The sequence below is a fragment of the Schistocerca gregaria genome, chromosome 4, assembly GCF_023897955.1.
Source record: "Schistocerca gregaria isolate iqSchGreg1 chromosome 4, iqSchGreg1.2, whole genome shotgun sequence".
Lineage (NCBI taxonomy): Eukaryota > Metazoa > Arthropoda > Insecta > Orthoptera > Acrididae > Schistocerca > Schistocerca gregaria.
The window spans coordinates 204181506-204203695 of record NC_064923.1 but is presented as its reverse complement, the minus strand read 5'-3'; the positions used below and the strand labels follow the sequence as shown (position 1 = coordinate 204203695).

General features: G+C 44.7%; 1 protein-coding gene across 1 annotated transcript in view; it reads left to right on the top strand.

Annotated features, from left to right (window-relative positions):
- Window positions 1-22190, top strand: part of LOC126267984 (trypsin-1-like) — a 98790-nt gene that overhangs the window by 54456 nt on the left and 22144 nt on the right. Inside the window, exons 2-4 of the mRNA XM_049973331.1 lie at window positions 1661-1775; window positions 7384-7546; window positions 19562-19770. Of these exons, the coding sequence (XP_049829288.1) occupies window positions 1661-1775; window positions 7384-7546; window positions 19562-19770 (487 nt within the window). The remainder of the gene's footprint in view (window positions 1-1660; window positions 1776-7383; window positions 7547-19561; window positions 19771-22190) is intronic.

Sequence of the window (22190 nt, the reverse complement as noted above, 5' to 3'; positions counted from 1 at the left end):
TTGCCCAGAAAGTAATGCACCTAATTTTTTTCTTCAACAATTCTTTATTGAACATAATGAGAATTACACATACGAAAGAATGGCGTTTTATCTAGTCACCCTATTTTTCCATGTAATCTCCATCCCGTTCCATAGCCTTCCTCCATCGAGAAACAAGGGCGTGTATGCCCTGTGGGTACCAAACCTTGTTCTGGTGGAGGAGCCAGTGCTTCACTGTGTGAATCACGTCCTCCTCGTCCTCAAAGTGTCTACCACTGCAACATGCCAGGTGTGAAAGCTGTGGATGGTCTCCCCGACCGTTGCAAATCGTGGAGCTCCGCCGAACTGCCTTCTGATGATCTCACCCTCCGTGCCCAGCGATTAACTGTAATTTTGTCGACAGCAGACGCTCCAACGACTTCGCACGAGCGTTTATAAGCATTCCCCACAGTTTCTTTCTCCGCAAGTGAGAAATCCAATGACGGCACGTCGCTTGTAAAGTACATCACCTACAGACGCTATTTAGAAACTGTCCTGTAGATACGATATCTGTCGGAAGTGACGGAAACTTGGTACACTCACTCAGGAGACTTCAAATAATACGTACGTTACGTTCCGCATTCGTGGCATGGTTTCCGGCTGAGAAAAAAATGCGGTGTATTACTTTCTGGGAAACTCTCTTAATATGAAAATGACCAGAAGGCCCCATTCGGGGAAGTGTGGCCGCCGAATTGCAAGTCTTATTTCAGGTGAAGCCGCATTGGGCGACTTGCATGTCAGTGATGATGAGAGGTCGATAATGACAACACAACACCCAGTCCACGAGTGGAGAAATTCTCCAACCTGGCTGGTTATCGAATCCGGGCCCGTTGCGTGGTAGGCAAACACGTTACCACTCAGCTACGCAGGCAGACATCCTCTGTATGAAAATGAGCTTACAGATAGCCATCATCTTCGTCAGGAGATGACTGACTGCTGGGATCAAAGTCAGCCTCCCATATAATGCCATTCAGCCTTGTCTCTGGTTGAGTGAAGCACCTTGGTGTTCCATCTCCTACTGGCAGAGTGACGTCACATGTAGCGCGGAATTCGCATGTGGAAATGCGGGAAACAACCCTGGGCAACCACTGATGGATGGTAGGGGAACTGAGATCACCTACACCTTAAGAATTACATTTTTGTTGTTTTATTTCTTTGAAGACGTTCAAGTGCTCGTCTCCCGGAAGCCCTGGAGGCGACAATCTCGTTGGTGCCTGGATACGAGCACTTGAACCCTTTGCTCTCCATTCCCATTCCACCTCTAAATCACTACCTGGTGGGAAGCTTTCTGCCTCGCAGTGGATTTGGAGATGATGTTGGGAGTACCAGGTGACTTCACCTGACCTGTGAAAAGCTTGTTTGCCTCTCTGACAGATACAAGCTTTACTTCATGAGTGTCACGTCCTGACGATGAAGATACTGATTATCTTCGAATGCTCGACCGCTAAAACCTTCAATGTCATCTTTGGGATGGTCTAGAGCGAGTCTTGCGCAGCCGCTGGAAATGGGAATAAGGTCAGGAATGAGAGGCAGCGCCTAACATAAGACGTCCATGACGATGAAGTACTTCTGCTCTGAGCTTTTTGAACAAAGTTACTGTCTGTGATCGATGAGCTTGCTTAAGCAAGATTATCTGTTGCAGGCCATTGAAGGTGGAGCCGGTGGCCGGGTGCTGTTCAACCAGTTGCTGTCGCTGTTCGGCCTGGGCGGGTCCGACTCTGACGATGAGGAGACTCTACTGCGGAACTGCTCCTGCCGTGAGTACTCGGTCCTCCATATAGAGGACTCTAGGGAGCGGCTCAGCTACTACTACTTGACTGCAGACCAACCGTTCAAGAACCACACAAGTGTGGAGGACTAGTTGCAAGTCTAACCACTTTATTTATCATATGAGGCACTGAGAACCATTAGCGCCCAAAGCGTAGACAAAGTTTTAAGAAAAACAGGTGTTCGTGAAAATCAGTTTTTTGGGCAAACCACAAGTCTCACAGGTTTGTGTTGTTTTTTGCCGATAGTCTCAACATCCTATATCTATATAAACAAAAACATAAATGTTGCTTTGTTCAACATTAATCTCCAAAATTTCTTAAATGACTGTTTTAAATTTTGACACAACGTTAAATTCTGATATTGGTGTGTTTTTAGATGCTTTATTCTTTAATGAATGAACCCGACAGGTTAGCCGAGAGAGCTAATGCGCTGCGTCCTGGACTCGCGTAGGTGCGCTGGCCCCAGATTGAATCCGCCTGGAGGATTAATGGCTAGGGCCTGGTGTGCTGGGCAGCCTGGATGTGGTTTTTAGACGGTTTTCCACATTCCAGTAGGTGAATACCGGGCTGGTCCCCACGTCCGGCCTCAGTTCCACGACTCGTAAACATCTGAAATACGTTCGCACTATTTCGTGGTTTACACTAAATGCACACCGCTGGGGTACACTGATTCCATCCCGGGGGTTCAGGGTGGCAACAGGAAAGACATCCGGCCACCCCTTCAATTAACCATGCCAAATTAGACCGTAACTGTGCCGACCCTGCGAAAACTGTGGGACAAAGGCACAAGCAAATGAAGAAAAAGAATTCTTTAATGAATGTATATTTTCAATAAATATTTAAAATACATATGTAATACAGGGTGACACAGAAAAACGGGAACATTTGCACAATCAAAAAAAAAAAAAATAGAAGCGATGAAGGAAAGAGATTGCATTCATAGTAACTGAAACCTTACATCTTAGCCATTTACGAAACATTGATGGCATTTATAATTTTTTGACGGATACCTCCTGTACGAATACATTCGTGAAATCTGCTGTTGAGATTCCTCATGGACCGCTGCAGCATCTCTGTTTAAAATCATCCAGGGTTCTTGGTCGAGTAATGTAGAGTTCGCTCTCGAGGTACCCCAACAAAATAAAAACACAAACAGATAAATTTGTCGATCTATGGGACCAGGGAACGTTACTGAATAGAGAGATCACACGGTTGCCAAACAATTCTCGCACATATGACATTGAATGCCGTGCAGGTTGTGATGTCGCTCTGTACTGATGAAACCAGGCTTCTTGAATGTTTGGAAAGTTCGTAACATCTCTACGTAACGATCGGAATTGACAGTTATTGTGTTTCCCTGTTCATTTGCGAAAAAATACGGTCCGATAATCCGATGTAATGAAACACCACACTATACTGTCACTTAACTAGGGTGTAAAGAGCGCTCATGAACGTCATTAGGATTTGTGTTTACCCAGTAACGGTAGTTCTATTTATTCACATAACCTGTGAGATCAAAATGTGCCTCATCTGACATCCACAACTTATATTTAATTGTTGACAGAATCCTAATCGTAACCGGTAATCGTTGTCCTTCAATTGTTGCACCATCTGTAGTTTGTACGGATGAAATTTTAAATCAGGATGAAGAATTCTGGGAACACTCTCCCGGGACATTCCAACCACTGCTGCTTGCTTACGAATTGAACGCCGTGGGCTCTGTAAGACAGACTCGCGTACAACATCAATGTTCCCTGGAGAACGAACACTTCTTGGTCGTCCTGTTGGTTCCTCCTTGAGGACAGATCCAGTTTCTTCAAAGTTATTAATTCAACATTTTATCGCGTGTTTCGATGGAACGGCATCATGATGTCCTAAATTATAAAAACGTCGAAACTCCCTCAGTGCCGACACCAAACTATCATTGTTTTTATAAAACATTTTATGGCTAACACATTGTTACTAAAAATCTCAAAATATACCTTTCCAGTTTACCTCAAATTTTTATGCGTTACTGTAATAAACGTTTAGACACACACAGACTATGTTCTTATTAATATACAAATCATATATAAAATATGCAGTAGTGAAACTTTGTTAGCCAACAGGAAAATGTAGTTACAGCTTATAGGTTTAGGGTTAGAATACTGCTACAGAATCTGAATTTCAGTAACAATAAACACGATCGAGGTCAGAGAGAGGGGAGAAAGCGGAGATGGAAGGAGGGGAGGGAGGCAATGGGCAGATAGAGGGGACAGGAGAAAAGGGGAGAGGGAGATGGACACAGAGATGAAGAACGAGGGGGAGGAGACAGAGAGAGGGGGGCATTAGGAGAAGATGGGCAGAGATAGAGGGGAGGAGGTGACAGTCAAAGATAGGGAGAAGGAGTAGGAGCTGTAGAAAGAAAGGGGGGAGGAAATGGACAGAGACAGGTGGAGACAAGGAAATTAGGACATACACCCAATTCCCATACATATTAGAAACGTATTCTCTTTTTTTTCTTTTCCATTTAAGCAGACCAGCAAAGTGCAGACCAGTGCAGCTAGCTGTCTACAAAAAAATAATAAACTCATTTTATGAAATTTTCGTTAATATTTAGGACCACTGTTATAAATGTTAATCGACAAAATTTGCATCTATAGGATAGTGGCGATAGCGTCTTTTTTACTGTTGTACAGTTTTTAATTAATGTGAAACTAGAATCAGAATGTAATGATGAGACATGCACCACACTCATTCAGCTATGACCTGTCGCCAAACTTCATAGTCCTCAATAATATTGTTTTCATTAAGCACACTCTCTGGTTTGAGCTTCTAATCAAACTATCTGTTCACTTCAGATTTGAAATCTAGTATTTTTGTTAAACCTATGTGTTTTAAGTTAGATCTTGTAGTTCTGTTAAGATGTTTGTGTTAATACATAAAACAAAGGGTGGGTGATGCTAATAAAAAACAAAGGAAAAAATGGCTCTGAGCACTATGGGACTTAAGATCTGAGGTCATCAGTCCCCTAGAACTAAGAACTACTTAAACCTGAGGTCATCACACACATCCATGCCCCAGGCAGGATTCGAACCTGCGACCGTAGCAGTCGTGCAGTTCTGGACTGAAGCACCTAGAACGGCATGGCCACCGCGGCCGGAAAACACAGGAAAAACACAAGAAGCAGACAGGTAAACTAACAGACAGAACAATTTTAAAAAACACGGCGACAGTCTGGTTTCTGTTTGCAAGAGGTATAAAAATCACACCCAGCGAGAGTATTATTTCCGTTCGAAACAATTTGGAAAAGAAGCACAACACTTAACACTCACTTGAAACATTGCACTGAAAAGTTGGCACGAAGATGACACAACACAGCCAAGGGGAGAGGGGGCCGACCGGGACAGGTGAGGGGGGGGAAAGGGGGGAGGAGAGGAAAAATGAAGAGGGGGGGGGAGACCCGACGGAGAGGGAGGACTCGTATGGGAAGGGGGGGGGGGCAGGGCAGACGCGAGAGGGAGTGGGGAAAGACAGAGGAGGGGAATGCAAAAGGAGTCAGGGGAGAGAAGGGAGGGAGAGAGAGGATAGGTGGGGAAAACATAGGATGGAAGTGGGGGAGAGGGAGTGCTGGAATGGCTACCATTAGTATGGTTTCCACCAAAGTAATTTTTGCATGAGGCAAGAGAAGTATACTTAATTCAAAAGTAATATTTCTTTAGTGGACTGCGGTATGCAAAGTCAGGACCTAATTAAGTGTTTCACTGCGCTCATGGGAATATGTGTTACAATCTGTGGATGTGCCTGACATCTAGTGGTAGTACGCTGTACCAACTATTTAAAAATTTCTGCAGCAATCTGCACCCGTCAATCCTGTCAGTCAGGTCACTGCAGTTGTCAGTTGTGAAAGTGAAACACGTTACTTCGTTTCTACAGTACATACTTCTGTACTGTGACTTGCTACATATTAATATACTGATGGGAAAGAGTGGAAGTTCCCAAATTTTAAAACCAGCGCATAGCAAGTCGCCTGCTATTGATGTTTAGCGTCATCAAAGGTATTTCGAAGCTTGTATAAGTCAAGCTATAACAGGTCACAAAAGGGCCATGGGAAGAATACTTACCACCATAATTTCTTGTCCTAAAATATAAAAATTAAATTGTCTAGAATTTAATAAAGTCAGTTGATCACAATCCTAATACGGTCCAAAAGAAATTAACTTCGTTGCGTCGCTAGATGGAAAAAAATGCGGCCGCGAAAGGATTAATTAAGAGATTCAAAACGGCAGAACTACTAGATTTTACTGATATCTACTTAATTTTTAGGATTTCGTGCCTCAGCCGGTAAAAACGGAACCATTATAGGATCGTTTTGTTGTCCGTCTGTCTGTCTGTCCGACTATTAAAAACCCTTTTTCTCAAAGACGGTTAGATGTGTCAAGTTGAAACTGATGTTGCCGGCCGCGGTGGTCTCGCGGTTCTAGGCGCGCAGTCCGGAACCGTGTGACTGCTACGGTCGCAGGTTCGAATCCTGCCTCGGGCATGGATGTGTGTGATGTCCTTAGGTTAGTTAGGTTTAAGTAGTTCTCAGTTCTAGGGGACTGATGACCACAGCAGTTGAGTCCCATAGTGCTCAGAGCCATTTTTGAACTGATGTTACGTACTGATGCCTACGGTTCCACATGTTTTGATACTCGGAAAACTATTCATAAAAACCCGTAGTGTACTTCCCGTTGACCTAGAACCATGAAACTTTGGCAGGAAGCAGCGTTTCACAGCAAAACTAAAGAAAAAATCGGAAAATGGTGACTTTGTAATTATATCATACGAAAAAACAATTTTGTTCTTTGTTATCCGGCTGTATATATCTCCAACTGTCTATTAAGACCCCTTTTCCTTAGGAACGGATAGACGTATCAAGCTGAAATCACATAAAGTCCATAGTCCCTTTGTTGTGTAAAAATGTTAAGTTTGTAAGTCAGCGCAATTAAAAGATACGGGCTTAGCGCAATGAAAAGATACGGGCTTTTGTCACATGTTTTGATATCTGAAAACACACTCATTGAAATCTGTTGGGTACTTACTGTTTACTTACATCTTGAAATTTGGCAAGAAACAAGGTTGCCTACAAGTTAGGGGGGAAAATCAGGAAGTTCTTAATATACGGGTATATCACACAAAAAAATTTCTTTTGTCACTTGTAATCCGACTTGAAACTTAAAATTAAAACATTCCCGGGACTGATATCTTGTCACAATGAATGTCAATAGCAAGCAGTCGTCAATATTTGGATGAAGTGTCTGTATACATAATTAATAAGGTACTCTCAGAGCACGAGTTTCCTTTTTTTTTTACAGAAACTAAGTAGTAACAATTAGCTATCACTGCTTGTGTAACATCTTCGATATTTACGTCATTAGAAGTAAAATTGTTCACAGCCACATGACCTTAGCGATAAACGCAGCTTGGTCTAGTACCAGCTTGACGGCATTACAGGTGGAGCGAGGCAGTGTCTTGCCGTGATGCGCCCTCACCGCCTGCCCTGTGCCTAGCGACACGGGAAGATTTCCGTGGCGCTGCCGCTGAATAGTAGCTGTATGTGTGCCGGCTGTTGCAGAGTGCGGCGTGGCCAACCACGAGGTGCGCATCGTAGGGGGGCGGCCGACGGGCGTGAACCGCTACCCGTGGGTGGCGCGCCTCGTCTACGACGGCCAATTCCACTGCGGCGCCTCGCTGCTCAACGGCGACTACGTGCTCACCGCCGCGCACTGCGTCCGCAGGTATGCTGCACACTACACTTCATGCCACACCTCACTATCCAGTCACCAGCTCACTATCAGGGTGCCTGGTTAACCTAATGTGACTTTGTCTTCTGCGAAGAGCACTACTTCATTACATTCCAGTTGTCCATATAACGTCATGAATTTATTCGATATTCTTATCCTCTATGGTACAAAGCTGACGACCGAATATACACTCCTGGAAATTGAAATAAGAACACCGTGAAGTCATTGTCCCAGGAAGGGGAAACTTTATTGACACATTCCTGGGGTCAGATACATCACATGATCACACAGACAGAACCACAGGCACATAGACACAGGCAACAGAGCATGCACAATGTCGACACTAGTACAGTCTATATCCACCTTTCGCAGCAATGCAGGCTGCTATTCTCCCATGGAGACGATCGTAGAGATGCTGGATGTCGTCCTGTGGAACGGCTTGCTATGCCGTTTCCACCTGCGCCTCAGTTGGACCAGCGTGCAGACCGCGTGAGACGACGCTTCATCCAGTCCCAAACATGCCCAATGGGGGACAGATCCGGAGATCTTGCTGGCCAGGGTAGTTGACTTACACCTTCTAGAGCACGTTGGGTGGCACGGGATACATGCGGACGTGCATTGTCCTGTTGGAACAGCAAGTTCCCTTGCCGGTCTAGGAATGGTAGAACGATGGGTTCGATGACGGTTTGGATGTACCGTGCACTATCCAGTGTCCCCTCGACGATCACCAGAGGTGTACGGCCAGTGTAGGAGATCGCTCCCCCCACCATGATGTCGGGTGTTGGCCCTGTGTGCCTCGGTCGTATGCAGTCCTGATTGTGGCGCTCACCTGCACGGCGCCAAACACGCATACGACCATCATTGGCACCAAGGCAGAAGCGACTCTCATCGCTGAAGACGACATGTCTCCATTCGTCCCTCCATTCACGCCTGTCGCGACACCACTGGAGGCGGGCTGCACGATGTTGGGGCGTGAGCGGAAGACGGCCTAACGGTGTGCGGGACCGTAGCCCAGCTTCATGGAGACGGTTGCGAATGGTCCTCGCCGATACCCCAGGAGCAACAGTGTGCCTAATTTGCTGGGAAGTGGCGGTCCGGTCCCCTAGGGCACTGCGTAGGATCCTACGGTCTTGGCGTGCATCCGTGCGTCGCTGCGGTCCGGTCCCAGGTCCCAGGTCGACGGGAACGTGCACCTTCCGCCGACCACTGGCGACAACATCGATGTACTTTGGAGACCTCACGCCCCACTTGTTGAGCAATTCGGCGGTACGTCCACCCGGCCTCCCGCATGCCCACTATACGCCCTCGCTCAAAGTCCGTCAACTGCACATACGGTTCACGTCCACGCTGTCGCGGCATGCTACCAGTGTTAAAGACTGCGATGGAGCTCCGTATACCACGGCAAACTGGCTGACACTGACGGCGGTGGTGCACAAATGCTGCGCAGCTAGCGCCATTCGACGGCCAACACCGCGGTTCCTGGTGTGTCCGCTGTGCCGTGCTGAGTTGCTGTGTAGATCGACACTAGTTTTGGGCAGGTAGTAGAACACGCAGGGTGTGCGTAAAAGCGTTGATAAATGTAAAAGGACATAGAGAATGCTCCAGTGAACAATTTGCTGTAGGGAATCTGCGGTCGGAGAAGCCAGCTAGGAAGTGAACTTGTCTGCTGTATTGTCAAGCATTACTGTTCCCCAGCTCATTTACAGCTAACATGTTTACAAGTTTACACGTACTGTGCTGTTTATTTACATTTACGTTCTTGGCCGTCGTTGTAGGTGACAATCTAATTGGGCCACAGCTTCTACCTAGCCATCTGAATGGCCACCTGTACTTCAGGTTCGCGCAAAGAGTTCTACCTGGCTTGTTGGAGAACGTACCCTTGGCTGTTCGCAAGATGGTGTGGATACAACATGACGGTGCACTGCCTCACTTCAGTGTGGATATTCGCAACCCTCCCAGTGCCGTATTTCCTGGTCGCTGGATTGGAAGGGAAGGTCCTACACCGTGGCCTACGAGGTCACCTGACCTGAGTCCTCTTGATTATTTTCTATGGGGATATCTAAAGTTACATGTGTATTAGACGCGGAGATGGAATTAGTTGACAGAATTGTAGCTGCATGTGGTGTGATTCGAAACATACCAGGGATATTTATCACGGCGCGTCAGAAACTTGTTCGACGATGTCATACTTGCAATGGGGCTGATCGCCATCAGTTTCGGCACATTTTGTAATGTACAATACTAACGGTACGTTCATTGTGTCAATAATGGTATTTGCAGTTAACTAATGTAACTAATAAAGTGCACAGAATGTTATTTTATTCCTATTAACTCCTTAAGCTGGCTGCTCCAACGCCAGGTTCCCTAGCTCAAATTGTTTAGTACAGCATCCTCTGTGCCCTCTTAAATTTTTGCACGCTCTTACGGAAACACTCTGTATTAGACAAATCATTTTCTGTTTAGTTATAGGATGTAACTGCTTTATACAGATTTTTTCATTTAATGGGATAATAAAGCACTAACGGTTTCTAATATGAAAATTTCTCCCTTTTCATGGCATTTGAGAGGCATCAAAAGAAGAGTTTACTGAGAAAACGAATGTTATCTGTATTACTAAGCGACTATCCTAGAACAAGGTACCAGTTGCAGACGACGTATCTAACCGCTTCGAGCGGTAACGAAAATTCGATTTTCAGTATTTCCTGTAATTATTAATCGAATTTATAAATTTAAAATGGTTCAAATGGCTCTGAGCACTATGGGACTTAACTTCTGAGGTCATCAGTCCCCTAGAACTTAGAACTACTTAAACCTAACTAACCTAAGGACATCACACACATCCATGCCCGAGGCAGGATTCGAACCTGCGACTGTAACGGTCGTGCAGTTCCTGACTGTAGCGCCTAGAACCGCTCGGCCACTCCGGCCGGCTATAAATTTAAATTACTGTCGTGATCTACCCATTAGGATGTACAGTATACCCTTATGTTGAACGTTTTCTAACAAATAGTACTGGTTGGTGTACCATCAACCAGCAACATACGACGAAGAAACAGTTTGTCCTGGTTGCAGAGTTGTACTTATTACTTATTTAGCAAAGACGCGTTTCGTCTGATTCGGACAGATCGGTTGAACATTAGACAGAAAGCTAGGTACATAACACAATCTAATATTCAGCCAATCTTAAGATGACTGAATAAGGCGAAACGCGTAATTGGTAAATAAATAATACATACATCCCTGCAACCAGTACTGTTTCTTTATCTTACGTTAAAGTTCTAACACGGTTATACAAGTATTACAGTTAGAAACTGTCTTGAGGCCGCTTAACTGACGGCGCCTAATATCCAGATTAAACTGTTGAGCCAAAACATTATGATTACTTGCGTATTAGCTTGTTTGTCCGTCTCTGGAACGAAATACATAACTAGTTCTGCGTATCAGGGATCCGGCAGTTTGCTGGTAGGTTTGTGGAGGCATATGGCGGTAGTTGTCTACGCATAGGTCACGTAATTCGCGTCAGTAACGGGTCGCCGATCTGCGTCCGCGGTGATGACGCCCTATAGCCACCCAGATGGTTTGATTTACATCAGACGAATTTGGTCGCCGAGACATCAGTGTGAGTTCACTATAATGCTCCTCAGACTACTGTAGCAAGGTTTTGGCTCCGAGACAGGAACAATTATACTGCTGAAAGATGACATAGGCGTTGGGGAAGACATCAAGCATGGAGGGATGCAGATGATTCGCAGCTGTCAACGTGCCTTCGATTACTACCATAGGTCCCATGCAAGCGCAGGAGAATATCTCCCATAGCATAACACTGCTCCCACCAGTATGTGTCCCTAGCGCGCTGCACGTTTCGAGCCGCCGTTCACATCGATGACGGCGTTTGTAAAGACGATCATTGACCTAAGGTAGCACAAATGTGATTCACCCGAAAAGTTAACAGGTGTCCATTAATCGACGGTCGAATTCCGATGGTCCTGTGCCCACTGCAGTCATAATTGACGATGTCATTGGATCAACAACTGAGCACGTATGTGTGGGCTGCTGCAGAGGCCCATGTTCAACAATGCACGATGCACGGTGTGCTCCGAAACACTTGTGCGTGAACCAACACTGTGCTCTTCCAGCAGAGATACCACAGATCACCACCTATCCTAATTTACAGAGCCGACAAGCCTCTGAACCCCACTTTCTGTGAAGAGTCGTGGACGTCCAACCAATTAGCGCCTATTGGTAGTTTCACCGTTCTTCTACTTCTTTCCGTAGGTGCTCACGACTGTAGCACGTTCACAGCGTCTGTGTAATAATAATCTGCCCTTTATGAAAGTCGCTTATCTCAATATGCTTCCCTATTTGCAGCCCGTATCTTCGCTAGGGTGATACCAAGTTCGTGTCCGCTCCGATTACTTATTTTTGATACCGCGTCACATGGTCGCAAAGTAACCAGGCGGCATTCAACATCGAGGTGGGCAGTCGTCATGAAGTTTTGGCTGATCAGTGTATATTCATCCATTATTTGAGACTGAGAGCAATAAGGCTCTCAACAAACTTTAAACGTAATTTCAGAGCTTTTGCACCCTTTTTCTCGTTATATGTTTGTCAAATATGAAACATATTATCATTTGAAGCTGTTTTATACATGAGAGTTAGATTCTTTAAAGAATCAGGTGCTTTAATGGCGGTTCACTGACACAGGAGAGGATTGTACCGGGTGATCAAAAAAGTCAGTATAAATTTGAAAACTTAATAAACCACGGAATAATGTAGATAGAGAGGCAAAAATTGACGTACATGCTTGGAATGACATGGGGTTTCATTAGAACCAGAAAAAAAGTATTGCTAGATGCGTGAAAGATCTTGCGCGCGTCGTTTGGTGATGATCGTGTGCTCAGCCGCCACTTTCGTCGTGCTTTGCCTCCCAGGTCCCCAGACCTCAGTCCGTGCGATTATTGGCTTTGGGGTTACCTGAAGTCGCAAGTGTATCGTTATCGACCGACATCTCTAGGGAAAGACAACATCCGACGCCAATGCCTAATAAAACCCCATGTCATTCCAAGCATGTGTGTCAATTTGTACCTCAATATCTACATTATTCCGTGATTTATTCAGTTTTCAAATTTACACTGACTTTTTGATCACCCGGTATATCGACATACACATCGACACTCCGCAAGCCACCTTACGCTGTGTGGCAGAGGGCACCACTGTCGTTTACCCTTTCACTTGGAACGTCCTGTCGCGAGTGGTTCGCGGGGTAAACGACTCATGGTACGCGTTCGTTCTGGCTCATATCACTCTAAATTTACCTTGAAACACGTCAGTTACTATGTTAGGAGAGACTGAGACTCCTGTTGCTGTTTGTTTCTGTTAATGAGACGGTACGAGGGTCTCCAGGTGCTTGCGAATCAACGACTAATACATAATAAAGAAATATGTCCAATGCCCTTTAGGTTGATCGGAAGCTGTTGTTCTTGTGGTCTTCAGTCCTGAGACTGGTTTGATGCAGCTCTCCATGCTACTCTATCCTGTGCAAGCTTCTACATCTCCCAGTACCTACTGCAACCTACATCCTTCTGAATCTGCTTAGTATATTCATCTCCTGGTTTCGCTCTACGATTTTTACCCTCCACGCTGCCCTCCAATGCTAAATTCGTGATCCCTTTATGCCTCAGAACATGTCCTACCAATCGATCCCTTCTTCTAGTCAAGTTGTGCCACAAACTTCTCTTCTCCCCAATCCTATTCAATACCTCCTCATTAGTTATGTGGTCTACCCATCTAATCTTCAGCATTCTTCTGTAGCACCACATTTCGAAAGCTTCTATTCTCTTCTTGTCCAAACTATTTATCGTCCATGTTTCACTTCCGTGCATGGCTACATTAAATACAAATACTTTCAGAAACGACTTCCTGACACTTAAATCTATACTCGATGTTATCAAATTTCTCTTCTTCAGAAACGCTTTCCTTGCCATTTCCAGTCTACATTTTATATCCTCTCTACTTCGACCATCATCAGTTATTTTGCTCCCCAAATAGAAAAACTCCTTTACTACTTTAAGTGTCTCATTTCCTAATCTAATACCCTCAGCATCTCCCGACTTAATTCGACTACATTCCATTATCCTCGTTTTGCTTTCGTTGATGTTCATCTTATATCCCCCTTTCAAGACGCTATCCATTCCATTCAACTCTTCTTCCAAGTTCTTTGCTGTCTCTGACACAATTACAATGTCATCGGCGAACCTCAAGGTTTTTATTTCTTCTCCGTGGATTTTAATACCTACTCCGAATTTTTCTTTTGGTTCCTTCACTGCTTGCTCAATATACAGATTGAATAACATCGGGGAGAGGCTACAACCCTGTCGCACTCCCTTCCCAACCACTGCTTCCCTTTCATGCCCCTCAACTCTCAAAACTGCCATTTGGTTTCTGTACAAATTGTAAATAGTCTTTCGTTCCCTGTATTTTACCCTGCCACCTTCAGAATCTGAAAGAGAGTATTCCAGTAAGGGTCTGACATTCCACGCTCCGATCCGTAGAACGCCAGTTTTCTTTCTCCTGATGACGTCCTCCTGAGTAGTCCCCGCCCGGAGATCCGAATGGGGGACTATTTTACCTCCGGAATGTTTTACCCAAGAGGACGACATCATCGTTAACCATACAGTAAAGCTGCATGCCCTCGGGAAAAATTACAGCTGTAGTTTCCCCTTGCTTTCAACCGTTCGCAGTACCATCACAGCAAGGCCGTTTTGGTGAGTGTTTCAAGGCCAGATCAGTCAATCATCCAGACTGTTGCCCCTGCAACTACTGAAAAGGCTACTGCCCCTCTTCAGGAACCACCCGTTTGTCTGGCCTCTCAACAGATACCCCTCCGTTCTGGTTGCACCTACGGTACGGCTGTCTGTATCACTGAGGCACGCAAGCCTCCTCACCAACGGCACGGTCCATGGTTCATGGGGGGAGGGATGGGAAGCTATCTGTTATTAAGAAGAAGATTTGCACCACGCAATCATCAAAAGAAAACACTGTCCTTCACACATAAGTATGGCTGATGGCCTTGGCTAATCTACATTCAAATGACGTGGGATTAATTAACAACCGAAATGACGCCAAGAAGAGTTAGATTATTACACATTTATTTTATAGAGATCTGTACACATATGAAAAACCAAACACACCGAAAGTCTTCGTGCAAAAATGACAAGAAATATATAAAGTATTAAACTGTCTCAGTTACAAGTTGGAAAGCGGCGGAGAGAACCTTTGGTGTCGAAGAAGGACAGCAGCTTTCTGGTCCTGAGATCGATGGGGAACAGTTGGCTTTCGGTCGAGATCCGAGGCAGTAGCCAAAATGGTGAGTGATCTCGATGCTGTTGTAGGAAGTAGCGGAGATCGTCATCGTGTGAAGTTTAAGAACCTTGCGATGAAGTTGGATTCGTTTCACAGGCGTAGTCATGATTCTTAATTTTTCATTTCAAATCTTTCGCGATTCGGGAGCGAACATTTGTCGCTGGGACTTTTGAGTAACCATGACTTGCTGGATAACTTGCCCGGTGCCCATACTAACCCTGGTACATTTCTAACCTCGGCCTAATGCTAAGGGTAACGCAGTTATTTATGCGACATCATTTAAAGTCACGATCTTTGGACGCAACGCCCATTTTAGACTGCCCTTCCCAATATCTTGCAGACCCACCACACGTGCATTACTTGCAACTGAGACAGTTTAATACTTCATGTGTTTCTTGTTACTTTTGAACTATGCCTTTCCCCGTGTTTAGTTTCTCCCATTTATGTAACAGTTCTTTATAAAATAAATGTATAGTAACCGAATTCTTCTTGGTATCATTTCGATAGTTGATTAATCCCATGTCATTTAAATACATATTAGCCACAGCCATCAGCCATATTTACATGTGAGAGACGGTTTTCTTTTAACAATTCCGTGGTGCAAATCTGCCTTTAAATAACAGACAGCTACCGAACAGCCTAAAGGCCATAGCATATGTTCCTTTATTATGTTTTAATAGCTGATACTCAGGCACTTGGCGACCCTTGTATTGGCCCATTAGTAGAAACAAGCGGCAATAAGGTGCTTAACTACTCCCCGCACAGTAACTGGCATCTTTCGTCCATCATGGCCTTCTCGCGAGATATGTACAGGAGGAAGCAATACACTGGCTGACACTAGTAGAAATGCACGCTCTCGCAATTTTAACAGTAAAGCACACCATGATGGTTATTGTCCCTCCTTATCGTCTGCCAATTCAGTTAGATAAGCACCTCCGAACGGTCCCGCCTACTGAACGAACCTGTCACAAAACACTCTACTCTTCGGCCGCGGTGGTCTCGCGGTTCTAGGCGCGCAGTCCGGAACCGTGCGACTGCTAGGGCCGCAGGTTCGAATCCTGCCTCGGGCATGGATGTGTGTGATGTCCTTAAGTTAGTTAGGTTTAAGCAGTTCTATGTTCTGGGGGACTAATGAACTCAGAAGTTGAGTCCCATAGTGCTCAGAGCCATTTAGCCACTCTACTCTTCTGTAGACCTCTACCACCTCCGTCGTTCGTACACGGTAAGCATCTCAGACTCAGGAGCAATAGGCAGATATCGTGCGAAACCTACCTCTTTCGTGATTGAACCACATTTCCACAGGTTTCTACCAATGAATCCGAGTCTAGCATCCTTCTTTCTTCCAATTAGCCTCATGCGGTTCTTCTGTTCCAAATCAATGTATAAGCTTACGTCAGGACATTTAATGGATATGACGGATTCCAGTGACTGTTCAGCAATTGCGCAGTCAAACAATAACGAGCCTTTTCGTATAATTAGGTGCAATATGTTACATTTGTTAGCAGGCTGAGGCGGCCGAGCGGTTCTAGGCACAACAGTCTGCCTCGGGCATGGATGTGTGTGATGTCCTTGGGTTGGTTGGGTTTAAGTAGTTCTAAGTTCTATGGGACTGATGACCTCAGCAGTTAAGTCCCATAGTGCTCAGAGCCATTTGAACCATTTTACATTCGTTAATTTTCATGGTCAGCCGACATTCCATGCACGTATCATCGGCCTTCTGCAGATATTATTGCATTTCGCTACAATTTCATAATGATGCTACTTTCCTACAAACAAGGGCATCTTTCACATAAAGTTTGGGGTATACCCGAAGTTGCTCTTACATCTGAAGGTTTTTCTCCGTTAATAATGGCGTGTTGTGTCAGTTCATTAAATATGAAACTCAAGCCTAGCGGTGCAGCACAGATTTTAAACTACAGCCTACCGAAACATGTATCTACCCTATGCCGTAATTTTTCTTTTATTCCCCGCACGTTCACCACTTATTTTGGCGATTAATTACACCACCAACCGTAAAAAGTACCTTATCATTTATCTACATCTCTTACGACTCGTGAACACAGGTAAAAAAATTTAAGTGAAGGTCTACGTATTTATTTCGAACCACCCACATGTGCCTGCAATGTTCCTCACCACATAGTGACAGTCTAAAATTATGGGTTAGTGCATTGTCTTTCTAAAAGTAAATATCTACTAAGGCAGGAGAACAACAGCTGCACACGATGGGAAGCTAGCTTCGTCTATCATTCACTGGTGAGAGACAATGGCTGACTATCACAGGTTCCTTTCTGTTCCAAGTGAAGAACCAGGAGACGACCACCACTACTTGTCCGGACAATGTCCAATTAGCTAACATGTGGTGCTCTGTGGATTCCAGCGTACTCGCACCTGCCATTAGCGTGTACCAATACTCATGATTCCATGCGGAATTTTCCCAATGATGGTGTGTGCGAAACGCATTTGCTGTGCGACGTGCAGGAAGCGTGCCACACGTACCTGGCTGAAATTTTCGTACTCCTTAATAAGTGGCTGCTCACGAACTTTTGTGTCCAGCACTGAACTGACAAATGAGCTGCCACCTCGTGTTCTCCTGTCCGCTAATACATTCCGAGATGGTCCCTTCCATCAATATGCCATTGTACACGGCAGTTCACTTTGGTGCTGAGAACTTTCCCTAAATCGAATTACGTATGACATGACGACACGTGAAAAATCCGACGCCAATGCGACCTGGGAGATGGACTGTCTTTCACAACGAGCGTAAATGACCTAGCCGTGGTCTAATGCGATAACGTTGCGCACTGACTACATCATAAACGTTCACATTTTTGCGTACTAGGCCTTGAGTGGAAAAATCAACCTTTCTAAGTTCCAAATCTCAAATTTTTCAAGAGAATAAAAAAAGTATCTCCTTCTACACATTACTCATTCGCACCAAAAAATAAAAAGGTATTCCGATGGCAGAGAATTATGCTCTTCACCTCTTCACTGTAAAGGAATATGTTTACAAATTAGAAAATAAATTATTCATGAAAAATGTTCTTGGTGCCATACGAGGCAACTGGCTAGTTGTATGTGCCAACAAAAATATTTTTGTTTCAGGTCACATTAATATCAGAGTCTACGTTTTATTTGTGATAATACAAACACTGCAAAACAGCAGTAATCTGTTAACTAGTAGAAATGTAGTTAATAAAAACTATTTATTCTTCCTTTTAAATTTTTACAAGAGAATAACAAAATTAAATTCAAGAAAAAATATGGTGTTGATTTCTGCTCCTTACACAAAACTGTTCCTGGGGTCACATGTTGCAAAGTTTGCTGTAGCATTCCCGGCGCTGCCAGGGTAGAAATAACATCTCCTACAACACAGCTTTCTGTTTGCCAACTGATAAACGCTGCTGGCATGGTGGACGTCAGACATGGTCTTACCACATTTTTCTTTTCTTCTGTTTCAAAGTAAGAATTTTTAATAAATATTTCAGATGGACCGATATGACACACTTTGATCATACTGCTTTCAATTTCTACTCTCCCTTTGAAACCCCAATTATTTCCTTCCATTACAAAGATGTTTTATTGATACAAACAAAAGCTTACATGCACTCTGCTTACCACACAAACTGAATGGAGGATATTTTGACTCATGGCACTCAAAACTCCAGAACTGCTTAGGACAAAGACCATGCGTCATTTAGTAATGCATGTTTGAAACATTTCCTATATAAGTTGCCGTCTGCAACAAGTCTATAATCACGCAACAGAGTGCCGAGAACATAAGAGCACTGTAAACGCCTTATGTGAAAAAATGTCACAACGTTTTATACTTCAATTCTCCAAATATTTCAATAAAAACAAAACGGCATTAAACCGCCTGATGAGTGTTACTCGCACACATACACACACACACACACACACACACACACACACACACACACACACACACACACACACACGTGCACGCATGCACAGATGCACACACAAACACAAATTGTTTTCACACATTGTCGTCGGAGGTGTTCTGTAAGTGCCTGCACACGACTGAAATAACTGTTTTCTTTGCTTTCCCTCTTTCGTGCGACGAACATGGGTTTCGATTTGTTGTTTCAAACCAACATCACGAATGAAGTCTTGGCCATTGTCACCACGCAAAAGACATTAAAGCTAAATAATGATGACAGTTTTGGGAAATTATGTTTGCATCAAAGCTGTTCGATAAAAGTTGCTAGTGTGAATCGCGTTCGTGCTTGTACGAAACAATACACGAAGTAATTAACAGAAAGGGGCAGTGTATCAGCAGGAGAAACATTGATCTTATTTTAAAATTTAACTCAGTTTTCAGGATGCGCAACAGTTGATTCTGGTAATTGGTGTCATCGTCTCTACATTGTAGATATGGAACAATGCGGCAGAAACCAAACATTACAACAAAAATATGTGCTTTGTACACGAAGCAATTCAATTCAGTTATTTTTCGACAAGAACATAGTATTCAGTAAGAAACAAATATCTGTTGTCAAAACTAGTTACACTTTTTAATTTTTGTTTGAAAATTCTTAAAGCCTTGCTCTTGATGACAATCACGTAACGAATGTTTGCTGAGTCGTGGCTACAGAGATTTATCTGTGGGTGTCACGTATTCTGCAGACTGAAGCGGTCAAAGATCCGCATCTTCCTGGGCGACCACGACCAAACATCGACGACGGACACGCCGGCCATTATGCGCGCCGTCTCCTCGGTGATCCGACACCGCAACTTCGACGTCAACACATACAACCACGACATCGCGTTGCTGCGCCTCCGCAAACCCGTCGACTTCAGCAAGCGCATCCGGCCCGTCTGTCTGCCACCCAAAGGTAAGGTTCGGCGCAGAGAAGGCACAAGCAATTGTTTACACTCATAATTCAGGCAACCTGCGGCGGATAATAGCCGTATACCTCAGAGTCAACCACCAATTCAAAACTCAACAGCAGAGAATGGCTACCTCTGAATTGTTTGATCGTATCCAGCTGCGATTACAAAACGAAACATTAGTCACCCCCTTAAAAGGATACATTTGTCGCTTTTGAACGCAGGGCTGGTAACAAGCGTTCACCGAGCGAAGTGGCGCAGTGGTTAGCACACTCGTCTCGCGTTCGGGGTCAAACGACGGTTCAAACGCGCGACTGGTCACCCTGATTTAGGTTTTCCATGATTTCCCTAAATCGCTTTAGCAAATGCCGGGATGGTACCTAGAAAGGGCACGGCCGAATCCCTTCCTCTTCCTTCCCTAATCCGATGAGACCTATGGCCTCGCAGTTTGGTCTCCTCCCCCCCCCCCCTCCCCCTCCAAGAATAACCAAACAATCTGGTGACAGTCGAGGGATTTCTTCTATGAAACCTCAGTGTAGTCTAACAAGGACATAGTTAATACCCCAAAAGCAGTGAGTAACGATGCTCGCATTACGTCAAGTGTCTGTGAGAGAGGGCTAAAGTACGTAATATCCGGGCGTCATATGTGCTGAAATTTACAAAGCCGAACTCACGAGCAACGGAAAAGTAACTGCAAAGCAATGACATATATCATTAAGTCTGAATGACGCGCATTCGGCAGGACGACGGTTCAAATCCGAGTCCGGCCATCTGATTTGTGATTTCCCGAAATCTCTTCAGGCAAATGCTGGGATGATTCTTCTGAAAGGGCACGGCCGATTTCCTCCCAACCCTTCCCTTATTCGATGGGAGCGATGACCTCGCTGTTTGGTCCCATGCCCCAAATCAACCAACCAACAAGTGTTCACATGACCTTACATTGCTTATGTACGTCTTGGGAGTGAAGTGTGTACACTATTTGATCAAAAGTACGTAGCGCTGGATTGGACACTAGATGTCAAGAGAAGCGGACCTGCCAGTGCTAAAGGAAGCCAGGAATACTGCGCTGACAGTAGGGAACCAGTAACGGCAGACGGGGTTGGTCAGAAGAGTTCAATGACTTTGAACGTTGATAGTCACCTGAGTAACAAATGCATCGGTAACATTTTAACCAATCTAAATCTGTTGTGATTATGAAGTGGAAACGCGGCTAAACCAGGACTAGGCAGACGACATATACTGACGGACAGGGAGGATCGAGAATTGTGGAGAGTGTTAGTAAAAATTCGCGTAAAATGAGTGGAAACGAGTCATTCGTGATTCCAAATGCAACCAGCAGTCCAGCTAGCAAATCATTATGACTAGGGCGTTAAAAACGCACATATCTCTGTAGTCAATGCTACATGCCGTTTGGTGTGGTGTAAAAAGCGTCGCTACTGAACAGTGGATGAATCGCAATGAGTGATTTAGAGTGATTAATCACGCTGCACCCTGGGCCAATCCGATGGAAAGATTTGGGTTTGCCGGATGCTAGAGTACATGATTGTTTCTCGCCGTTAGAGTCTGGTCCCATTATTTCGTTTAAGAAAACTCTAAATGCGTAGGAATAAGCACGCATTTTATAGCATTGTGTGCTGCCGACAGTAGTGGAACAGTTCGGAGACAATGGTCCAACAGCATGACAATGCACCCTGTCATAAATCAGCTTCACATGGAGACGTGAAAAAGAATGGGTAAAGGGAGATGTAGTGATGGGCGTGCCCCTGACCGCATTGGCAGTTTAGTTGCCCTATTTTTTCGTGTATCAACACTTACTGTCAAATATACCTATAACGAATGGTGTACCACTCGCAGCCATGTAGCACGGCGTAAGAACAGTGATCGTCGGACATCCGAACCAATGTGAATCAGAGAGGAGGTCACACCTGATCACTGACAACCTTTTTGAACGTCTACAGGAACTGCTGCCGTCGGAGAATGCTTGCCCACCTCAGCCACTTTCCGAGTGAAAATTACGAAGGGATCACCATGTTACCCAAATTTGGAGTTTACCTCGTAAAAGGCCAGTGTTTACAGCGGTACACAGAGCCGCACTCTTCAACGGGCCAAAATACACAGTGTGATTACAGGCGTGCAGCGTGTTCCTACGAATCACTGTTTTGTCTCTTCTCGCATATTGTGGTTCTATTTTGACGGACACTTACACATCCTAGTGCACCTCGGTTGGCCTACTAAATCGCCTAATCTCAATCCCACAGGGAAGTCGGACAGTCTTCGGAACAGCGAGAGACAAGTTGCCATCGACATCCTCGAAGTTTCGTAGCTCCATCGGATCTCATCATCAATGAGCATCTTCAGCTAAATATGGCATCCCTGAAGAATCTTAGTGGCCTTGCTGTAGTGGTAATACCGGTCACATAAACGA